Raw genomic sequence first — 20,337 nt, 5'->3', positions numbered from 1 at the left:
CATGTGTGTGTTTATGAGAGAGAAAGAGAAAATTTTTAGAATAAAAGGAGAATGTGGAAGAAAGGTTTTTTTAATGAGGTTGGTAAGGAACATGGTGGGCTTGAGGTGTCATGTGGTGACTTACTAGAGGTAATTAGAGACAATCTGGGGCCTCAAGAGAAGACCTAACAAAAGTCATACATTTGAGCTGAAAGAAATTAAAGGCATAAATAAATGGAAACACATCCCATGTTCAATGGATTGGAAAACTTAGTATTGTTAAAATGTCAGTACTACTCAAAGCGATCTACGTATTCAACACAATCAATCCCTATCAAAATCCCAATGGCATTTTTTTTTATTTTACAGAAATAGAAAAACCAATCCTAAAATTAATGGAATCTCAAGGAACTCCAAATGGCCAAAACAATCTTCAAAAAGAACAGAATTGAAAGACTCATACTTCCTCATTCCAAAGGTTACTACAAAGCTATAGCAATCAAAACAGCATGGTACTGGCATAAAGACAGACCCCAAAGAATTCAAAGCAGGGACCCAAACAGGTATTTGTACATCAATGTTCACAGCTGCATTATTCACAATAGCTAAAACATGGAAGGGACCTAAGTGTCCATCAATGGATGAACAGATAAACAAAACGTGATGTAAGCATACAATGGAATATTTTCTAGCCTTAAATCTATTTATTTATTTTTTTAAAGATTTATTCATTTATTTTAGAGACAGAAAGAGAGCACATGCTTGCCAGGGAAGGGGAGACAAGCAGACTCCCCGCTGAGCAGCAGGCATGACGCGGGGCTCGATCCCAGGACCCAGAGATCATGACCTGAGCTGAAATCAAGAGTTGGACGCTTGACCAGCTGGGCCACCCAGGTGCTCCTATCTAGCCTTAAATTAAAAAGGAGGGAAATTCTGACATACACTACAACATGGATGGACCTTGAGTACGTGATGCTCAGTGAAATAAGTCAGTCACAACAAGATAAATATCATGATTCCAGTTGTATGCGGTACTTAGAGCAGTCAAAATCATAGAGACAGAGAGCAGGATGGGGGGTGCCAGGGGCAGGGGAGTGAGCATTTCATGGGGACAGAGTTCCAGTTTTACAAGATGAAAAGCATCCTGGAGATAGAGGGTGCTGATGACTGCACGACACTGAGGCTGTATTTCACGCCACCCAACTGCACACTTTAAAATGGTTAAGGTGGTAAGATACGTATTTTACCACAAGAAAGGTAACTGGGGAAAAAGTACACTTGAGAAAACAGCTAACACCATCGGGAGAGGTTGGAGAACATGAGAGGAGTGCTCGCAGGAAGGGCAGCTGGGGCGGGACCTTGGGAAGCATCTTAGCTTCGGGGCCAGGAAAGGAGACGCAGACGGGGTCTCAGGGTGGAGACGACAAGAGGGTCAGGGCGCTGGAGGCCCAGAGGCCCCGGACCAGGCAGTGGGCGGCCGAGCTCTGGGAATGCAGTTCTGGGGCGCGCTGGAGGGCACCACCCGAGGAGCAGAGAAAAGAAGGTGAGTGGTGAAGGACAGGATGTGTGAAGCACATGCCTGTGGGAGGAAGAATGGAGACTTATCTACGCGCTGTCTTTCCATGGAGGCAACCTGAGCCCAACGAGCAGACAAGGCCCCTTCTCTTCAGAAGGCAGGCTCTAGAAGCTGAAGAGGAGAGCCCCTTCCTGGCTGTTCCACCCAGCCACTGTGCTCTCGGCAAAGGTGGGATGAAGTGGGCGTGGGAGCAGAGAAACGGAATAGGGCTGGGAGCTTTCAGAAAAGCTTTAAACAACAACTCCACCTGTGGGGACAGAACACTGACATCAGGGTCACCTTGGGGACTGGGGTGTCGGTCGCTGGCATCTGCAGCATGGGGCTGCCAGTTCTCCCTAGTGATAATACTCTGTGGCCAGCCCGGGGCAGAGGGGAGCGACAATGGAAGCCTCAGGACTGATGGATGGACACACAGGGAGGGGCAGGGGGCTGGGGGACGCAGGAACCACAGAGAGGGCGACAGACTGCAGGAAATGATAAAGGTGGGGTGAGGAGGTGGGAGAGAATTTTGGGTGGTATGTACATAGAAGTTCCCAGCAAATAGTATGCTAGCTGGTTTATTGTGAAAACCTGCCCGAACAGAAAAATAATAAAAAGTGAAGTAGTCAGCATTTAATAAGCACCACATATGTGCCTAGTGATGGTAGAATGGGCATCTGCAGATCCCAAGCAAGACAAACACTTGGTCCCTCATTTTGATCACACTGGCAACGTGCTTAGCCAAAATCTGTGGACATGTGACTTCATTCTGGACGATGTGATGTCAGCAGAAGCCGCTGGGGGAGCCTCCAGCAGGGGTGTCTAAGACGAGGGCTGTCCCGGCTGGCGCACACTCTGCCCTCAGCCCTGGAGGGAGTATGAGGCTGAGAGCCATTCTCCAGAATGGCTGAGCAGAAAGAGAGAAAGCGCTGGGTCCCTGAGGCCGTGATGCGCTGTGCTGTGACTGCAGCCTTTCCCCAGACTTGTTGTCATAGGGGGAGAAATTCACTCCTATTTGGTTAAGTCACTGTGAGCTGGTTTTGTTAATTACATCTGGTTACATCCCTCACTAACACAGACACTAAACGGCAGGGTTGGGATCTGAACCTGACCCCAGAGCCCTCTAAACAGCTCTACTATACTGACAAGAACAGGAAGCCCTTAAGAAGCACCTTGGGAATAAAAACTAAAGCCTCTTGATGAAAAGATCAAGTAGGCAAGATGCACAGAGGGAAGACCTAATCCGGGTGTGAGGTGGAATGGGCTGGCAAGAAGTGGGGGAGGACGGGTGCTATGGAGAGAGCACCAAGTGATGAAAAGCCAGCAGTACTTGGAAACTGAGTTGGGGGATGAGGGATGGTGGGAGAGGAGGGACCAGGAATCGTGATCACATAGGTGGAATTAGGCAAAAGAGCCAGTGTGTGAAGGACACAGATGACGATCAAAAATGGTTTGTCCTAACAGCTCTACGCAACCAGCTCATTGCAATATAACCACTAAGTGCTCAAATATATACAAAGAAACATTTAAATGTTTAAATGCTTTTCTTACCCCTATTGCTAGGAGGAATGATAAATATCAACTGTTTTCCTGATAAACAAAAGGAGCTCAGCCGCTGAAACTGCCTGTTCTGAATCAGAAAGCCAGATGCTATAAATAAGTGTGCATCCTTATTTTCCTTTGTGCCAAAGGCTAACACACTCATTATACTCACTGATAAACACTTACTGGAAGCCTAATTGGTATAGAGCTCCAATCCATGTTCTATCAGCCATGGTACCAGGAAAATCCAGAGACTCTTGGGGCTATGAGGGAACTTGAGAAACATCCAGTTGAGGTCCCAAAAGGAAAGGACATTTGTCATTTTGGTTTCCTCTCACCTCAAAACTCTTCTGATTTTTTTGTTTTGGGAGTTGGGGGTATACCCTAGATAGGAGGTAAGCAGCTTCTCCACCTGCCAGTAATAAAGCTTGAATGAAGGAAGAAGGAGCATGGCATGTGACCCAGACACAGCCAATCAGACGCCCCTGCCAGAGCTTGGCCTCTGGAGCAGGGAGGGGAGGGGTGGGATGTTTTTCCCAGTGGCAGGGCCTGGGGGCTACAGGGGCAGCAGGGTCGGTGGAGGCCCTTGAGCCAGGGGTGTCTAAGCCCCCAGTCTGTGGCATTTTGTCATAGCAGTTTGAATGGACTAAGACAATAAGCCTTTGGATAACACTATGTAGCCAGGAGCTATTCTTTTTTTTTTTTTTTTTTAAGATTTCTTACTTATTCGTTTGAGAGAGAGTGAGAGAGAGCACAAGCAGGGAGAAGGGTCAGAGAGACAGGGAGAAGCAGACTCCCCGCTGAGCAGAGAGCCCGATGTGGGGCTTGATCCCAGGACCCTGGGACCATGACCTGAGCCAAAGGCAGACGCTCAACTGACCTCGCCAGGAGCCATTTTAATTGCTTTACAAGAACTGCCCCACTGCTCGTCCTAACAACCCTACAAGGACAAGCAAGTACTGTTACAGTCCTCCATTTACAGATGAGGACACTGGAGCACAGACTCCAGTCTGGGGTCCCCTGCGTGACTATGTGGGGTCTCAGCGTGTTGGTGGAAGAGGCAGGACCTGAATCCGGGCAGTCTGGTTCCAGAGTCGGAGCTCTGAGCCACGATACTCGGCTGTCTCTGCGACTTTAATTACAGACATGTCACTCACGCTTAACTTACCAGGCCCACTCATGCTGCATAAAGCAAACTATAGCTAAATAAAAGGCCCCTAAAAATGCCTTATGTTCCCTGCACTATTTTGGGGATTCAGCAATATTTTTTACTGCTAATGGGGCCCTTGCTTCCATGGCTCTTTGGGATCCCCGAGGCTGCAAAGCACTCAGGCCTTTCCAGCTTGCAGAATTTTCGAGAAACCTCCCAGACCCCATGAAACCCACTGGCACCACAGCCGATATCCAAGGCGCTAAGGTTGTGTCAGTCAGGCATTTCCCCTCTGCTGCCGTGTCTTTCACGGTTTGGACCTCCTTGCCGTAACTAAAACAACCCATAGCCCATAGTAAGTCACAGGTGTGTCATAAAGAGAGTCTGGAAATACAAGCTAACGACTACGAATTCGCCCTTCACCCCCAGTTCTGAGGTGTTTGAGCTCTGGCATCACCGCCGACGGCCCTGTCCTCCTGGGGCTCTTGGCATCTTATACATAGTAATGACTCGCTGGCTCTGGGAAAGCGCCCAGAGAGCTCCAGGTGCTTCTGAAAGCCCAATGCCCAGCATACCGCTCGGATATATAGCATGTCCTCCCCTGTGTTCCCGTAAACCCTGAGAGTATACAGCCCCTCCGCAGCTCAGGTCAACATACCCCAGTAACAAAAGGAAGCCCTCTCCCCATGAACACATCTGAGAATAAAAGGCACTTGGGTTGACCCTGGAGGCATTTGCTATCCACAGCTTCGGGTCCTTAGATGGCGTGTTTGCTCAGCCAGTTCTGACTACCCCTTTCAAACACCCTAATCATCTCTGTACAGGACAAAGGAAAATTTTCCAGTTTTGATGGCGTGGCGGAGATTGCAATCAGAATACATGCTGTAAAATGAAGTAAAATAAAATAAAATAGAAACATTCACATTTCTGTAAGGGCTCCGGTCTGAAAGAAGGACCAATAAAGTGGACTTTCGAGAACACGTGGGTGTAACGTGCACCGGGGGCAGCAGGGAAGAGGCTGCTTCCGTCTGCCGGCCCCGCGTGGCTGGTGGCCGGGAAGGGGACAGCAGCGGCATGAGGGCAAGTGAGAGCAGTCACGTAATGAAGGCGCAGGCCCTGGAGCCCACTGCCCGGGCTTCACCCAAACTCCCTACTCACCAGCCATGGGTTGTCGCGTACGGCTGCTGAGTAGGGAGTCTGACTTAACATGTCAAATGCTGAGAAGGGTGTCTGCCACAGGGCCGACCTATACGTGTTGCTATATGCCTGTTGCTGGTGCTTTTATGAGACAAAGTAGCAGATACTGAGGGGCTCGGGCTCGGGGCTTGACCTGAGGGGGAATGAAGGGGAAAGAGAGGAGCCCTGGGAATGGTGCGGGGGTGCCGGTGGGTGGCAAAAGAAGGACAGAAAGGGAGACATGACAGCGAGATTTCAGGCCTTTCTTGCTTGCGGTGTCCAGTGGAGAGGCGGCAGTGTGGCCTGGGCAGAGGGACATGGGACAGATGCCTGGGTCACGCACGCCAGGCGGTGGCAACATCCCCGAGCCACCTCCCTTGCGAGAAAAGAAGGGGCTCTGATGTTATTTCTACCGGGAAAGACAGGTCCATTCACCGTCACCACACCTCTGCCACCTCACTAAATCCCAGATAACGTTCATGTAATACCACAGATATTTGGTAGAACAATAATTAGACTCTAAATGGCATCCTAGTCATTTGAGTGAGGTCGTCAAAATGCCACTTGCGAAAATGTTGTTTCCTTTTGGGAGCAAGAGCTCCTCCTTTCCGGTCTCTTATTTTGGCTTTTCAGAGATGAGCCACCTCTGAGGGGGCTCCGGGAATGAGAAGGTCTTTTGGCACAAGGGAGGGACTTAGCAATTACCTTCCTAGTCCCCAAATCCCAATTACACAAACTGGGTGCGTGGCCATGGAGCTGGACAACACTAAGCACAAGCAAGGAAAAGCCAAAGCCTATTTTTGGAATTCAAGAGGGAGAGTCAGCAGCCAACACCCGGGGGGAAGGGGACAGGAATAAAATAATCAGATACCCCTCAAATTTAGCCTGGAGCTTATGTCTAAAATCCATTAGTATTAAAATAGAACAAATAACACAGCGAACTGTCTTCATTTTTCACCTCTGTGGGCAGGTTGGCCGTGTCCTAAAAGTTCTTGTAACAGACATCCTTCAGTTGATGGGGACAATTTTCCTTTCTACATCATATGTCCTTTATGAGTTAGTTGATAAATGCAATCTTTTGCAGTTATGTAAAATTGTGGGTTTTTTTTTTTAAACTTTAACATGGTACACAGATAATATTTCATGTCTTTACTTTTAGCAGTGAAAAACTAAGCAATTGGGACATTTTGGACCACTATCTGTAGGAGAGCGCCCGGCCTCGTTCTTACTTTACAGATGGGGAAACTAAGACCCAGAGAGAAGACAGGACCTGCCCAGGGTGACACAGTGGCAGACCTGAAATCCGAGCTCTGGTGCTCAGTTCCGAGCCCCTGTTTCTAAATTAACTAAAAATAAAAGTACACATGACAGTGGAGTTTGAGAGGTCTGCTCAGAAAGAGTCTGGGTCCAGGAAAAGCTTCTAAAAGTCATGCTTATGGGACTCTCAGCTACAAAGAAAAGTACCCCCCCGCCAGGTTTTGAGGAAACAGATGATGCCCATCAAATCTTGCTTAATAAGATTTCTCCTCTGAAATGAGAAATAAAATAGAGCCAACCCCACATCCGTGCCCCCCTCCATTTCTCTTTTTGCTTTAAAACACCAATATTGATTCAAGCAGAGGTTTCTCAAAGCTTTATTGCTTTGGCAAATGCTGAACTTAAAGGATACCACTGCCTCTGGCCATGGTGGGAGGAGTAGAGAGTGGGCTGTTTTTCAAAGGTCACAGACCTTATTACAGAATTTGGATGCTGGACGCCATCCTCCGGCACACTCTCTGCTCAACTCTGTGAAGCAACTCGATCAAGTTGCTTGGGAAGGGTCTAGCGAGGGAAGGGTCTCCAGGGTCCTACTCAAATACTATTCCATCTGCCGTTGGGCTGATGTAGTTGCTCCTTGTTATTCTTGCAAAATGAATCACCGAATTCAAGAACCGGGTGTTTCGTTCGTCTACCACCTCCTCCTCCACTGCCTCTCACCTTGGGTCTTCATCTGTTCTCAGTCCTCCTGCCCTGGCTGGGGGCACTGGGTGTTTGCCCTTCAACTTCGGCTGTTGCTTTGCCCACGCAGGGACGGAGGGAAGTGAGGAGTCAAGGTAATAGTGATGCAGGGGCGTGTCACACACCAAACAGGTGCTCAGTGAATGCTTGAATGAAGGGAGATCCAAGTGAGGATCCATTCTTCCGAATATCCTTTAAGGGGGCCACCCGAACAAGAGAGCACTTGGGAAGAGGACCCGCAAACTGCTGAGAATCTGAGGTCAATGCACGTGGCCTGAGCGCCAAATTTGACCCACGGCTTGTTGTCACAGAGTCCAACAGCTAAGAGTCATTTCATAGATGAACATTTGCCAGTAGTTGGATGAGAGGAAATACTGACTTTGAGCCCAAATTAAGTGAAATGTTATCCTCCAGAACCATCCCATTCTTCTCATTAGTGGACCCGTATTACAGAAAGTTATACTCACTATTGTATTTTGAACTTAATCAGTAAAAATTCTGTGAAATTTGTTTCCTCTCTTGTCATACCTACACCATATCCTTGATTTTGCCTCTTGGTTCTCAAAGCCTAAAATATTTAGTGTCTGGCTCTCTTTATAGAAAAGCTTGCCAACCCCCAAACTAAAGGAATGGGATACTTTGTGCTAAAGGGAAGAAGGCGATATAACAGTTGTCTTCAATCTGATGGGTTGTCACTGAAGGAGAACGGGACTTGCCCTGTTGTTCCAAAGAGACAGAATAGGTGGGAGTTTCAGGAGACGAACTTCAGATCCATCCTTCCTAATAACCAGAGAGGAATAGAATGGTATGTATTATAGACCAAGAGCTGTGCGGCTATTTTATACCTATTGTCTCAGCAAGCTTCATAACTATCTCTGAGGTGGAAGCCCGAAGTGGCTCTTTCCAAAATCACAAGCTAGGAAAGAGTCGTGCCAGGATTTGAACTCAGATATTCTTTGACTCCAAGGCTGGTTTTTTCCACTCCTCAATGAAAGACCCTACTAAGGGTCAAGCATTATCTGCCAGGGTAATTACAGAGGGACATTTACTTCAGAAAGCAGACTATCAACACCACTGATAAGAACGGTAACATGCACTGTGCATACACTTTCACTTCAACCCTTACAATAACCCTCAGAGGTAGGTCCTATCATTATCTGTATTTTCCCCGTAAGGGGACAGGTTTAGGGAGGTAAAGGAATCTGCCCAAGTTCATACTCAGCATGTAAAGCAGCAGAAATGAGATTCAGACAAAGATCTGATATCTAGACATGAGCTATTGTTAGGAGGGCAACACTATCCAAATGATCCACAGAATCAATACAATCTCTATGAAAATTCTAACAGTTTTCTTTGCAGAAATGGAAAAGCCAATCTTCAAATTCACGTGGACTTGCAAGGGGCCCTGAATAAAGCAAAAACAATCTTGAAAAAGAGCAAAGAGGGAGACTCACACTTCTTGATTTCAAAGCTTATAACAAAGCTACAATAGTCAAAACCGTGTGGTATGGGCATAAGGATAAACATATAGACCAATGGAATAGAACTGAAATCCAAGAAACAAACCCACACATCTACAGTCAATTGATTTTTGACCAGGGTGCCCAGTCCATTCAAAGGAGAAAGAGTGGTCTCTCAACACATGTTGTTAGGACAACGGGATTTCCAAATGCAAACAATGACGCTGGATCCCTACTTAAAATACAGACATTAACTCAAAATGGATTCACATACTAAATATAAGAGCAAAAACCATAAAATTCTTGCAGGAAAACATAGGAGTGTATCTTCATGACCTTGGATTTGGCAAGGGATTCTTAGATATGACACCAGATGCGTGAGCAACAAAAGAAAAAAATTGACATAGAGAATTAAAAGCTTTTGTGGATAAAAGGACATTATCAAGAGAATGGAAAGACAGCCAACAAAATGGGATAAATATTTACAAATCATATCTGTTAAGGGTTTATTACCCACAATAAACCAAGAACTCCCATAACTCAACGACGGAAAGACAAACAACCCAAATTAAAAATTGGTGACGGGGGGCGCCTGGGTGGCTCAGTTGTTAAGCATCTGCCTTCGGCTCAGGTCATGATCCCAGGGTCCTGGGATCAAGCCCCGCATCGGGCTCCCTGCTCCGCGGGAAGCCTGCTTCTCCCTCTCCCACTCCTCTGCTGTGTTCCTGCTCTCGCTATCTCTCTCTCTGTTAAATAAATAAATAAAATCTTTAAAAAAAAAATAAAAAAAAATAAAAAATAAAAATAAAAATAAAAATTGGTGACGGCCTTGAACAGCTATTTCTCCAAACAAGACACATAAATGGCCAAAAAGCACATGAAGAGCTATTCAACATCATTAGTCATTAGGGAAACGCAAATCAAACCCACACTGAAATACCATTTCACACCTACTAAAATGGCTATGACAAAACAGAACAAAACAGAAGTAAAAAGTATTGGTGAGGATGTGGAGAACTTGGAACTCTTGTGCCTCACTGCTGGGAATGGAAAATGGTGCAGCTGCTGTGAAAAATAGTTTGGTAGTTCTTTAAAAAGTTAAACACAGAATTACCATATGAGCCAGCAATTCCACTCTTGGATGTATACTTAAAAGAACTGAAAACAGGAACTCCCAATATGTGTACACCAGTGTTCATCGCAGCATTATTCATGATAGTCAAAAGGTGGAAACACTACACGTGTCCACCAATAGAGGGATGGATAAACAAAATGTGGCATATACATACAAGGGAAAATTACTCAGCCAAAAAAGGGATAAAGTCTGATACATGCTATCAGATGTGTTATCACAACAGAGCGGAGCCTCAAAAACATGCGGCTAGGTGAAATAAGCCAGACATAAGACACCAACTACTGCATGCTTCCATTTACGTGATGCCAACTCACAGAGACAGAATGGAGATGAGAGGTTACCAGGTTAGGGAGGGAGGAGGGAATAGGGAGCTACTGTTTGATGGGTAAAGAGTTGCTGTTTGGGGTGATGGAAAATTTGGAAATAGTCATGAAGGTTGTACAATATCGTGAATGTAATTAATGCCACTGAATTGTACACCTTTTAAAAAGGTTAAAATGGCATATTAAAATTCATTGAGGGCCATAAAAAGGGAGCAATGATACTTAATTCAAGAAATGCTTCCATAATAGTGGAAACGTAGGTGCCGGTGGTCATGTCAGTCACTGAGATGCTTCAGGGCAGGCCTGCCATGCAGGCTCCTGGTCCCTGCTGGGTGACCCCCAAAGCTGGACCAGAGTTGGGATCTGTACGGTGCTCTGCCCCACAGTGGGCCCAGCTCTTCCTCTTCCTCCCCTACTTCCCAGCTACATGACCTTTACCCTCTGGGCCCACCTGGGGAAGACCTACTCATTGCATATCCAGGGAAAGTTTATCTCAAAAATCAAAGGAAAGGGAGTGGGACGAGAAGGTACACTAGCTTTGAAGCACTGGTTTATTCAGCAGGTTTTTACTGAACACCTACCATGAACTAAACATTCTGCCTTCATCTCTCAGAGGGTCAGGTCACACCGACCCCTCCTAGGGAGCTTGGCACCCAGGTCAAGGCCGGGCTTCTGCAGCCCAACTGGGGCTGCACGAAACACCAAACGCTAATAGAAACTGACAAATGGTAGGCCTGTTAAGCAGACTTAGACGTTCAAGTGTTTTTCACAATGCTCCCTGATTAAATAAGTGTTTGGGTTAGGAATGTGTAAATGTCCCTTTGGTACAAGCACTAGCCAGACAGTTCTACCCACAGAACTATAATGTTGTTGAGATTTACCATAAACAAATGAATATGAGTTCAACAGGGAAGATAAAAATATCATTTCTGTCTCTAAAGCTGCCATAGCTATGTAGAGGGGGCACATACACCCTTCTAGAGGGTCCCCAGAACATTCTGTCAAAATGGAGCCATTAATAGTCAAATTCAAGAAACAAACCTACTTAGCAGTTTGGGTTCATTCTAAAAAACAGAGGAAGCAGTGCTTGTTGCTTTACTTTTAATAGCATGGGTTGTCATGCCAACTAGTGCTGCTATTTAAATTGAAGGGGGAAGAAAAAAGTGTTCCTTCCTACACAAACCTTTCAGCGGGGCTCACAATTAGTCTTTTAAAAACACGAAAACTCATTGCACTGGAGATACGGTAAACATTGTGCTTATATTTAAACCTGTCGGAATGAGGATGTGATAAACCTCTGGTTTGTATTTCCTTTGTACAATGCTCCTTGCCCAGTATCTGGCTGCGTGGTGCCCTAAAAAGAAGAAAGGCATTCTGTGGGCACATGCCAAGGCAGCCGATCTTGGGATGGGAGAGGAACCGTCCATCCGGAATAAACACCACCAAAGAAAGAGACAGAGAGGACAGCTTTCTCGCCAGAGTGGCTCTGCTCCCCCCTGGAAGGCACAGTTCCTAAAAGGCTGGGTCTGCACCATGCTGCAGGACACACCAGAGGTGTCAACGACAGGGGGAGAGAAGATGACAAGACGTGCTGGGCACCGTGGCAGAGGGGCCCCGTCCTTTCCCCCGTCGGTGTAGGAGTGCCGAGGGGCCCAGCTCAGCTGGGGAGGCGAGCCAGCAGAAGGAGAACGTGCTGTGTCTGATGTGGCATATTGATGTTGTTTGGGGACAAGAGAAGGCAGGAAAGTCTGAGGCAGGGGGAGGAGGTAAGGCGTCATCTCTCCCAATAGCCTGGCCGTCGTTAACTTCTGTTTCTAAAAGGATCCAGCTGGTATAAAGGAAGATCTGTGCAGCGTTCCTGAGGCTGGGGGGACCTGCTCATGGACCAGCCGAAGGGGTCCTGTCCCAAGACATTGGGGGGCTGACAACCTGGCCCCATGCTTTCTGTTCAGTGTTCTCTCTTACCTCTCCTCCATGAGAGCAAGCCCTTGGCTCCCGGATCCTCAGGCCTCATGCCCTCGTACCCCCAGGGTCTTGAGGATGAAGGTGTCTCTCTGCTCTGAGACTTTCTGATTCTTATCGGCCCTTGATGTACCAGCAGTTTCTCCTCTCCCAAGGGCACCCCAACCTCTTAAACGTGGCTGCAAGCCCCCCGGTCCGTTCTCCTGAAAGGAACACTCCTTGCACTCACCAGTCTTCTCTAATCGGTTGTCTTTTTGTATCTTTCTGTTTCATTTCCAACTAGACTGGAAGCTTCTGGAAGCCAAAACACCTTCTTCTCTGTTGCTTCCCCTGTGCCCGGCAACTCCTGGGCATATGCTGGTGGGAACAGCACAGCAGCATCCAGCTGCCATGTAATGAGCTCCACTCGGTATCACGTAGCAAGTGTCGGGCTCTGTTCTGAGTACCTTACCTAGTTTAATGAATAGCCTCACAATGATCTGAGACAGGTATGGCTACTGTCCCCATTTGACAGAAGGAAAAACCAAGGCATAAGGGGTTAACAACTTGCCAGGATCACACAAGTGTAATCTGAGTGGCAGACCCAGAATTCAAACCCGAGCTCCCGAACACAAGGGCCAGGGCTCAGGACACACTAGGTTGCTGACCTGGGTTTGGGGGCTGAGGAAACAGAGACGGGGTGGAGTGCCAATGGAGGGGAGACAAATGAGTGGGAATATCTACAATAGCACACATAGGACACTACCTCATTCCTTGAAACTTGCGTAAATGTACGTGCATTTACTCATAAAGAGATACATGAAAAGATGGTCTCAACGATGTCAAGGAGGGCGGGACTCTAAGTGACTTTTATTTCCTTTTCCATACTTGTCTGTATTGTTTAATGCTTCAAGGAGTCTGCAAGGTGCTGCATATTGCAAAAAAGATAACCGATGAGGTCACTTTCATTATGGGAGGAAAAGGAAAACAAAACAAAAGAAAAAGAAAAAGAAAAAAAAGAAGGGGGGATGGGAAGAAGAGCCATCAAATGTTTCTGCACAGAAGGGTGGCGGCCACTCTTGGTGTCTCAGAAAGATCACTTTGGCCACCATGCAGGAGGTGGAGACAGGGACCGACTATACGACCACGATGAAGGACAGCAATGACAATCACTCACGCTCACGGGGCCCCCAGAAGTAGCATAGGGAGTTTAAAATCCAGCTGTCCCCACGGCAGCACCACTCCCCAGAGTCAAATGCCTACCACCAGATAAATGGGTGAACAAATTGTGCTGGATCTCCACAGTGGAATGTCATTCGACCGCAAGGAGGAATGAGTCCCGTTACAGGTTACAGCATGGGTGACCTTGAAAACATTATGCTGAGAGAAGCCCGGCACCAAAGGTCACTTACTGGACAGTTCCAGTTATAGGAAATACCCCAGATGGGTAAATCCATAGAGTCAGAAAGCAGATTGGTAGTGGACAGGGACTGGGGGAGGTGGGTGGGGGACAACTGCTTACTCGGGACAGGGTCTCCTTCTAGGATTTGATAGAGTGATGAATGTACCGAATGCCACTGAATTATATACTTTAAAATGGTTACGTTTATGTTACGGGAGTTTACCCCAATGAAAAAACAATACAGTTAGCCTTTTAACCTAAAACCCTGAGAAAATGGAAGGGCAGATGAGAAGAAAAGAAGAAGAAGAAAGAAGAAGAAGGGGGGGAGAGGAGGAGGAGGAGGAGGAGAAGAAAATGGCAGCAAATGAAGGAAGCAGGACCCTCAGCCTGGGACCAGAGGAGAGAGGGTCTGTGCTCAGCCAAGGTTGGACCTTCTGAAACTGAGCACCCAGATGCCGGCCACTTTCTCCTAGATAGGACCTGTTTTAGTTGAAAGATCTGAGACGACATGGCCATCAATTGTTTGCTGGGGAGGCTCCAACTGCAAAACTAAGTAGAAACAGCAAGGTTGAAGCCATGTAGTCAAATGCTTTACTATTGGAAGCAGACCCTGCCACACCAGCCACACCAGCCACACCAGAGGGCAGCTGCCTGCAGCTTGGCTGCCTCCCCCTGGACTGGGGGCCACTCGTGGGCAGGGACCATGCCTCACGCATGGTGGTATCCCGGCCTTAATCACAGCCCCTGGCTCAGAACGGGGGACCGCATATACGTGTATTACAGAAATGAATGTCCTCCATTGTGTCTATCTTATCAACTGATTTATATATTTAGTAGATAAAACAAAGATATGGTATAAAATCCATAAGCTTCCAAGGAATGTACAGTGGTAAATTTCCCTTTCTCCCACCCTCGTCCTCCATCACCTACGAGGCAACCTCTGGCCCTGTCCCCATCGCTTTAAATGTGACCAGTGCAGTGAAATTCTGAATCGCAAAAGCTCCAGCAACCAATCGGACCACCTAGTGACTCGGGCGTCAGGTCATCCCCACAAGATGGAAGCTACGTGTGATATACCAAGATGAAAGTCACTGGAGTGAAAACAAGGCCCCAGTATTCCATGCTGGGAGGAGGCACATGCCAGGCTTGTAGAGGAATGCTGCAAAGGTGACAGCCATCCCCCTACAGTCGTTCATGGCATGACGAGAAGTCCGTGGGCAGGAGCCATGCAGCCAGCCAACCACGCCAGCCACCTCAAGCTCCTCACACCTGGTTCTGAGGTCAGTGAAGTTCAAGCTGAGGAAAGGCCATGCTGCTACATGATGGGATGAAAGAAACATGCCAACCGCAACCAATCTCGGACCCAGACAGATGGTTTCTTTAGTGGTTTGTCTGGAGGAAAAAAAGTTCACCTGAAGAGGACTCAACTGGGAGCTGGGTGGCACTGTCCCCACGGACGGACCCCACGGTGACACAGCAGACAGGCACCAAGCTGGCTGGGAGGGGAGGGTCCCAGGAAACGGAAGCACGTGGAGTAGGGAAGAATCTGGGCAGAGTCCCAGGGGGTGAGCCATGTGGGACAGGAACATCCGGGCACACTGCTTTATCTAGCCGGACTGAGAGGGGCTTTTTTTGAAGACTGAGTAACCACCGTCCTGTAGAGTCACCAAACCAAAGACTAAAAAAAGACCCGAGCCACGCAGGCCCCTCTGTCCTCCAAGGCTCCTGCCTCACGTGACGGCGACGCACCAGCAGGCTAGGGGGTGAGCCGGGCGCTCATCTGACGCCAGCCAATGTGTTACTGTGTTTCATTCCCTGTCCCCATGCCCGGAAGCTGCGGCAGTGGGTATAAATTTAGAAAGAAAAAGATAAATAACGTGGAAAAGTCCACTTTAACAAAATGAGTTGTCTTCTTTCTTTCTTTTTACTCCACTCAAGAAAGGATAAACCGATCGTGTTACTTATTCCGCCCACACCCTGGTGGACTTTGGTATTCTGGGCAGTAGCTCGATAATGCACGACCGCAGCCCGAGATTAACCAGCCTCCTCTGAAAACTGTAAAACAGTCAAGCTTCCATCCTCAGTGTTTTTTAGAAGCTGAAGGAACAAAATGACAGGACCTCGCACGAGATCTGTAATCAACTCGGGTCTCTTCTGAACAAGCAAAAGCCCTTAAGTGAAGACCGTGTTTACTGATATGGATGCTGATACCAGTTCATCTGACAATACGCTGTGCCTGATGGTGCCATTCCATCAGGAGTTACGCATCGTTTTAAACAAAGTAAAACCGGCTTTCTAAGGGAATTAGGATCACAGATGGGAGATTTTGGGTGATGGCAGAAATTACCCTGCAAGAGAAACTGCTTGAGAAATGCTTGCCTTCCCTCACATGCAAACTCGCAGCCAGTGGGTTTAGGGGCCACTGGTAGGAAGTCACCACCCGTGAATTCCATGATCCAATCATCTAGCCCAATTCCTATTTCACAGAGTGAAGTGACAGGCCAAGGTCACACGGCTGCCAGGGACAGAGGGGTCAGGACCTGGTCTCACAGCTCTTCCCAGTGCTTCTTCTGCTAGAGCCACCCCCCACCCCCAACCTGGAAGTACCAGACTCAAGGGCTCTACCTCCGACAGCATCTCATACTGGCCTCTTCTTCCAAGGGCAATGGTCAGTAAATCATAGACCACAGATGCACTCTGCAAGCTGATGAGGCGGTCACTCTTGTGCTCGGGTATTCTGCTTAGCACAGCGTCCCGGTTGGCCTGAAAACAACACAGAAGAGAGAAGCAGATGGTGAGCCAGCCCAGGCACACAGCTATCATTTTGTGGAGAGAAGCCATCTAGGCCCTCCTGCCCCTAAGGGCTTTTGCCAAGGGCCTGGAGACAAGGGCAGGAGTGAGTAAGGGGCTTGTCACCTTGGGTTGATTATTCAAAACCCCGCCAGCACCGCAGCACACGGTTCGGGGCATTATCCAAACACAACGGCCTGAAGGTATGGTCCTGGAGGATGCTTGGTACCTGTCAGCAGGAGGCTTTCGGAGCTGATGCAAAGCAGGGTGATTTCTCCCGGCCTCGGGCTCCCAGCCAGCCCTCCTGTGCACACAGCCAGGGCTCTGGGGCAGCAGACTCACCCATCGGGTGGGGCCCTGCTGTGCCTCGCTTGTCGGTCCAGCCCCTGCTGTACATTAATGAGCGGAGGCGGGGGGGGATCTCCAGTCCCACACTCCCATCATCAAATGGTGCCATTTGATGGCAGTCCTACAGAGACACGTCGTACTTTTCCTCTGCCACTAAAGCAACATTCAGATCCCTATATGGCACCTTCATCGGAACAGACTACAAAGACTAATGCGATCTTGTTTAGGGAAGCACCAAACAGCTGCAGAAGAGAAAGCAAGAAGCAAGCCGATTTTTGTTTTAAAAGCTATTACCAGAGGACTCAGGAGAACACCTTGCCTCTTGAGTGTCTCCACTGCTTGGCACAGAAATACAGCAGGCACATTCAAGCTTATTAATCTCATCTCTCTAGGAATCAAATGCTCTTTACAACAACGTGTTTTCATTACTTTTGAAATTTAATTTCTCGACAGAGTCTCCAGACATATCACATGTATTAGGGCCGCTAACCACTCCAACCATTTTCCTTTCCTCCCTGCTAGGGAGTTCAGAATCAATTAAGTTAGATTTTGCCTGTCTTTTCTCCCCCTGCTAATTAGCAGAAGTTTCTGGATCTATGCATCCCTAGGAGGACAGAAAGGGCCCCCTTGGTTTCTCCTGTAAAAGTGGTAGGTGAGGTACCAGGGTCCCTGGTCCGGGCAGGCTCATGGCTATCCTCCTGCCTGACATGCCCACACACCTCCTCTCTCACTAATAAGACGAAATGCCTTCTCTCTGTGTATGAGTCCAAGGTGCTCACTTTTAGCCACCCATCCGTACTTACTCACTTTAAAATTCCTTGCTCTTAAATGTCAAAGACAAATAAGAATATATAAGACAGGCTACTTCCTACCAAGTGAGTCATCTCTTATGGATACAAGCCTGCTTCTGAAGATTTCATTCTAAGGTTTTCTTGTTAGGAGCAACTTTGAGCCAACAAAAGAAGCTCTAAGGGAAACAGGGCCCTGCTATAAGGAGTCTCATTTTATTTACTTGCTATAAATGTTCCATATTAGGACCAATGCCTGGAAGAGAACAAAACAAAACAAAAATACTACTTGAGAGATTTTCAAGTTATGCCAAGTACATTTTTTTTTTAATTTTTAGAGAAAGTCTATTGATGTCTTTTGATTCAAACCTCAAACAGATCCACAAATAATAAATATCCCAGAACATTGTCTCAGAGGTAGTTGTGCAAATGTAGCTCTGATAACCCTTTTTTCTCCTGGGGAAAATTCATTTGATTTGAGGTGAGAAAGCAGTACAATGCCAAACCATATCTTACAGGTGGAGAGACTATGGACAAATTGATGTTTCTAAAGTTAGAGTCAGAACCAATGAAGAATACAATTTTCTTAGACACCAAAAAAACACAGGAATTCTCATTTGGTTCTGAAATTGAGCACGTGGATTTCTGTCTAAAAACTGAAAAATCCAGAAGTCAAGGAACATGAAAAAAGCTTCCAAAAGCAACTTAATTTAGACTTCTACCTACATAATTACGGAACAATTTACAGGGAGAGCATAATCGTTTTGGTTGGAAACCCAGACGCTCATATTTACTGAGGATGTCATTGGGTTTCACCATCCTCTGAAGAGAGTTTCCAGAAATTAAACACCACAGAGGCAAATCTGATGGTCTCAAAGGGATCTCAATTTTGAGTATTATTAGTTTCTATCATTTCAATTAAGGAGCAGGAAAGGTGGAGACATCATTCCTAAGAATCTACACTTGTAGCAAGCATTTTGGAGATGTGGCTATATTTTCCAAATTCTAAACTGGAACACATACTCTGACAACAGAACACAATATTTTCGATCAGAATTGTCCAAGAAATCTAAAATGAGTGGCCACCAGTCTTTCAGGACTTTCCCAACATTACCAACCAAGTCTGCCCGAAGGAAACTAACTGCCAAGTTGCGAGGAGCCCAGCTGAGAATGAGGGAATGTGAGCTAGGGGGCCAACATGAGCCGGCCGCCCCCGCTGAAGAACCGATGACAAAGCATGGTGAGACCGGCTCATTTGAAAAACAGTTACTGAAAGCCACCAGGTGCCAGGCTGCTCACATATATGCCTTCCCTGGTCATGCCAAGGCAGAGTAGAGAATGTAAATGACACCATTCTGAGTTACCAGCTGACAGTCAAGGAAAGATGAGCCAAGGGGGGGCAACCTGTTTCCTTCAGAGGAAGTAAGGCCAATGACGTCAAAGAGGCTCCAAATAAAAAGCAGTGGTAACTCAAGCAGTCTTGCTCTTGTAAACATCTCCAGGCCATTTCACAGAACAAGAAAACCCAAAGCTTGAAATTAAGAGAAGAATGCTGGCCTCCCTGACTAATCCCAGCTTCTCCCGATCCCTTCTTTACTCAGCCCATTGGACATTCTTCTTGGGCTCCATTTCTAAATCCTCTTCAGCTGGGTGTATTTCATGCCTCCACTGAAACCACATGCTTGGGGAAGAAGGTAAATACCACCTCTTGCCTCAGTCACGATTCCTTTTCCTCCTCCTTCACCTCCTGCCTGCCGGGTGAAGGGGGAGAGATGGGAGGAGGCAGTCTGATCTAGAAAGAGCAACAGACCACTGCAAGCTGCATCCATTTTGCCTGCTCTGGTCCTCAGGTTCCTCATCCATAGAATGAGTGAATGGGTATGAGGACATCTAGGTCCTTCCCAGTTCCAGGAGCCTCGCTATGCTGTTCAGGCGCTCAGCACACACCACTTACGTGCCAAGGTACTAACTAACTACTGTGACACAGATTGCCTCCCACGGTTTCAAGCCCAGGCAGTCATGCCTAGCACTCCGCAGAGCAGAAAGCCAATAAATGGTGAGGCATGAAATTCTAGACGTAAACTTTGATAGCCTGGCCAGACATTAAGAAAACATTTCAAAGGAATCCGATGGCCTGGCAAAAACTCCCTCACAACATTAGAGCCAGGGAACAGGAGCGAGCTCTCATGGCCCGGGACTCCGGAATGTCCGGGGAGCAGGCGGGAGGCCTGTCCAAGAGGACGAGGCCACTTCATCAGGCTCCTGCTACAAAAACCAGAGGTTTGCATCCACCACCAGTGATTTACCCCTAAACTCTCCCTACCTCCCCAGGCAAGTTGAGTGGCTTGGAAAGGTTACCCTCAGGGGGATTCCTTCCCTTCAGAGGGTTCCTCTGGTGGTCCTTTTAGCCATAGTTTACCTACCCACAGTTGTGTTAGGGTTCCCGTAGCCAGTGGGCAAATGAATGAACTCAGATGCCTGTTTACTGCTTGCCTGAGAGAGGCTCCATGCTCCAGGCTGAGATTAACCTACAACGGACATTTCTACCCAGTCCGAGAATTAAGAAACATCCCTCTTCTTAAACCCCTGTTGTTTTTTCCCCCCACCTGGTAGCCCCTCTAGAAAGTACTCTCCTCCCAAGAAAAGCCCCCACTGCACTGATACAGTCACCACACCAAAATCAGGACTATAGGAACGGGGGGGGGGGGGAAAAAACAACAGGGGTTTAAGAAGAGGGATGTTTCTTAATT

The 20,337-nt window shown here is 47.4% G+C and overlaps 1 protein-coding gene across 1 annotated transcript in view; it reads right to left on the bottom strand.

Moving 5' to 3' along the window:
* Window positions 1-20,337, bottom strand: part of TTC7B (tetratricopeptide repeat domain 7B) — a 222,981-nt gene that overhangs the window by 105,272 nt on the left and 97,372 nt on the right. The window contains exon 8 of the mRNA XM_044918052.1: window positions 16,287-16,424. Coding sequence (XP_044773987.1) covers window positions 16,287-16,424 — 138 coding nt within the window. The remainder of the gene's footprint in view (window positions 1-16,286; window positions 16,425-20,337) is intronic.

Source organism: Neomonachus schauinslandi, chromosome 9 (genome assembly GCF_002201575.2).
Source record: "Neomonachus schauinslandi chromosome 9, ASM220157v2, whole genome shotgun sequence".
Classification (NCBI taxonomy): domain Eukaryota; kingdom Metazoa; phylum Chordata; class Mammalia; order Carnivora; family Phocidae; genus Neomonachus; species Neomonachus schauinslandi.
The sequence above is the reverse complement of the archived record's forward strand: the minus strand, read 5'-3'. Positions and strand labels throughout refer to the sequence as shown.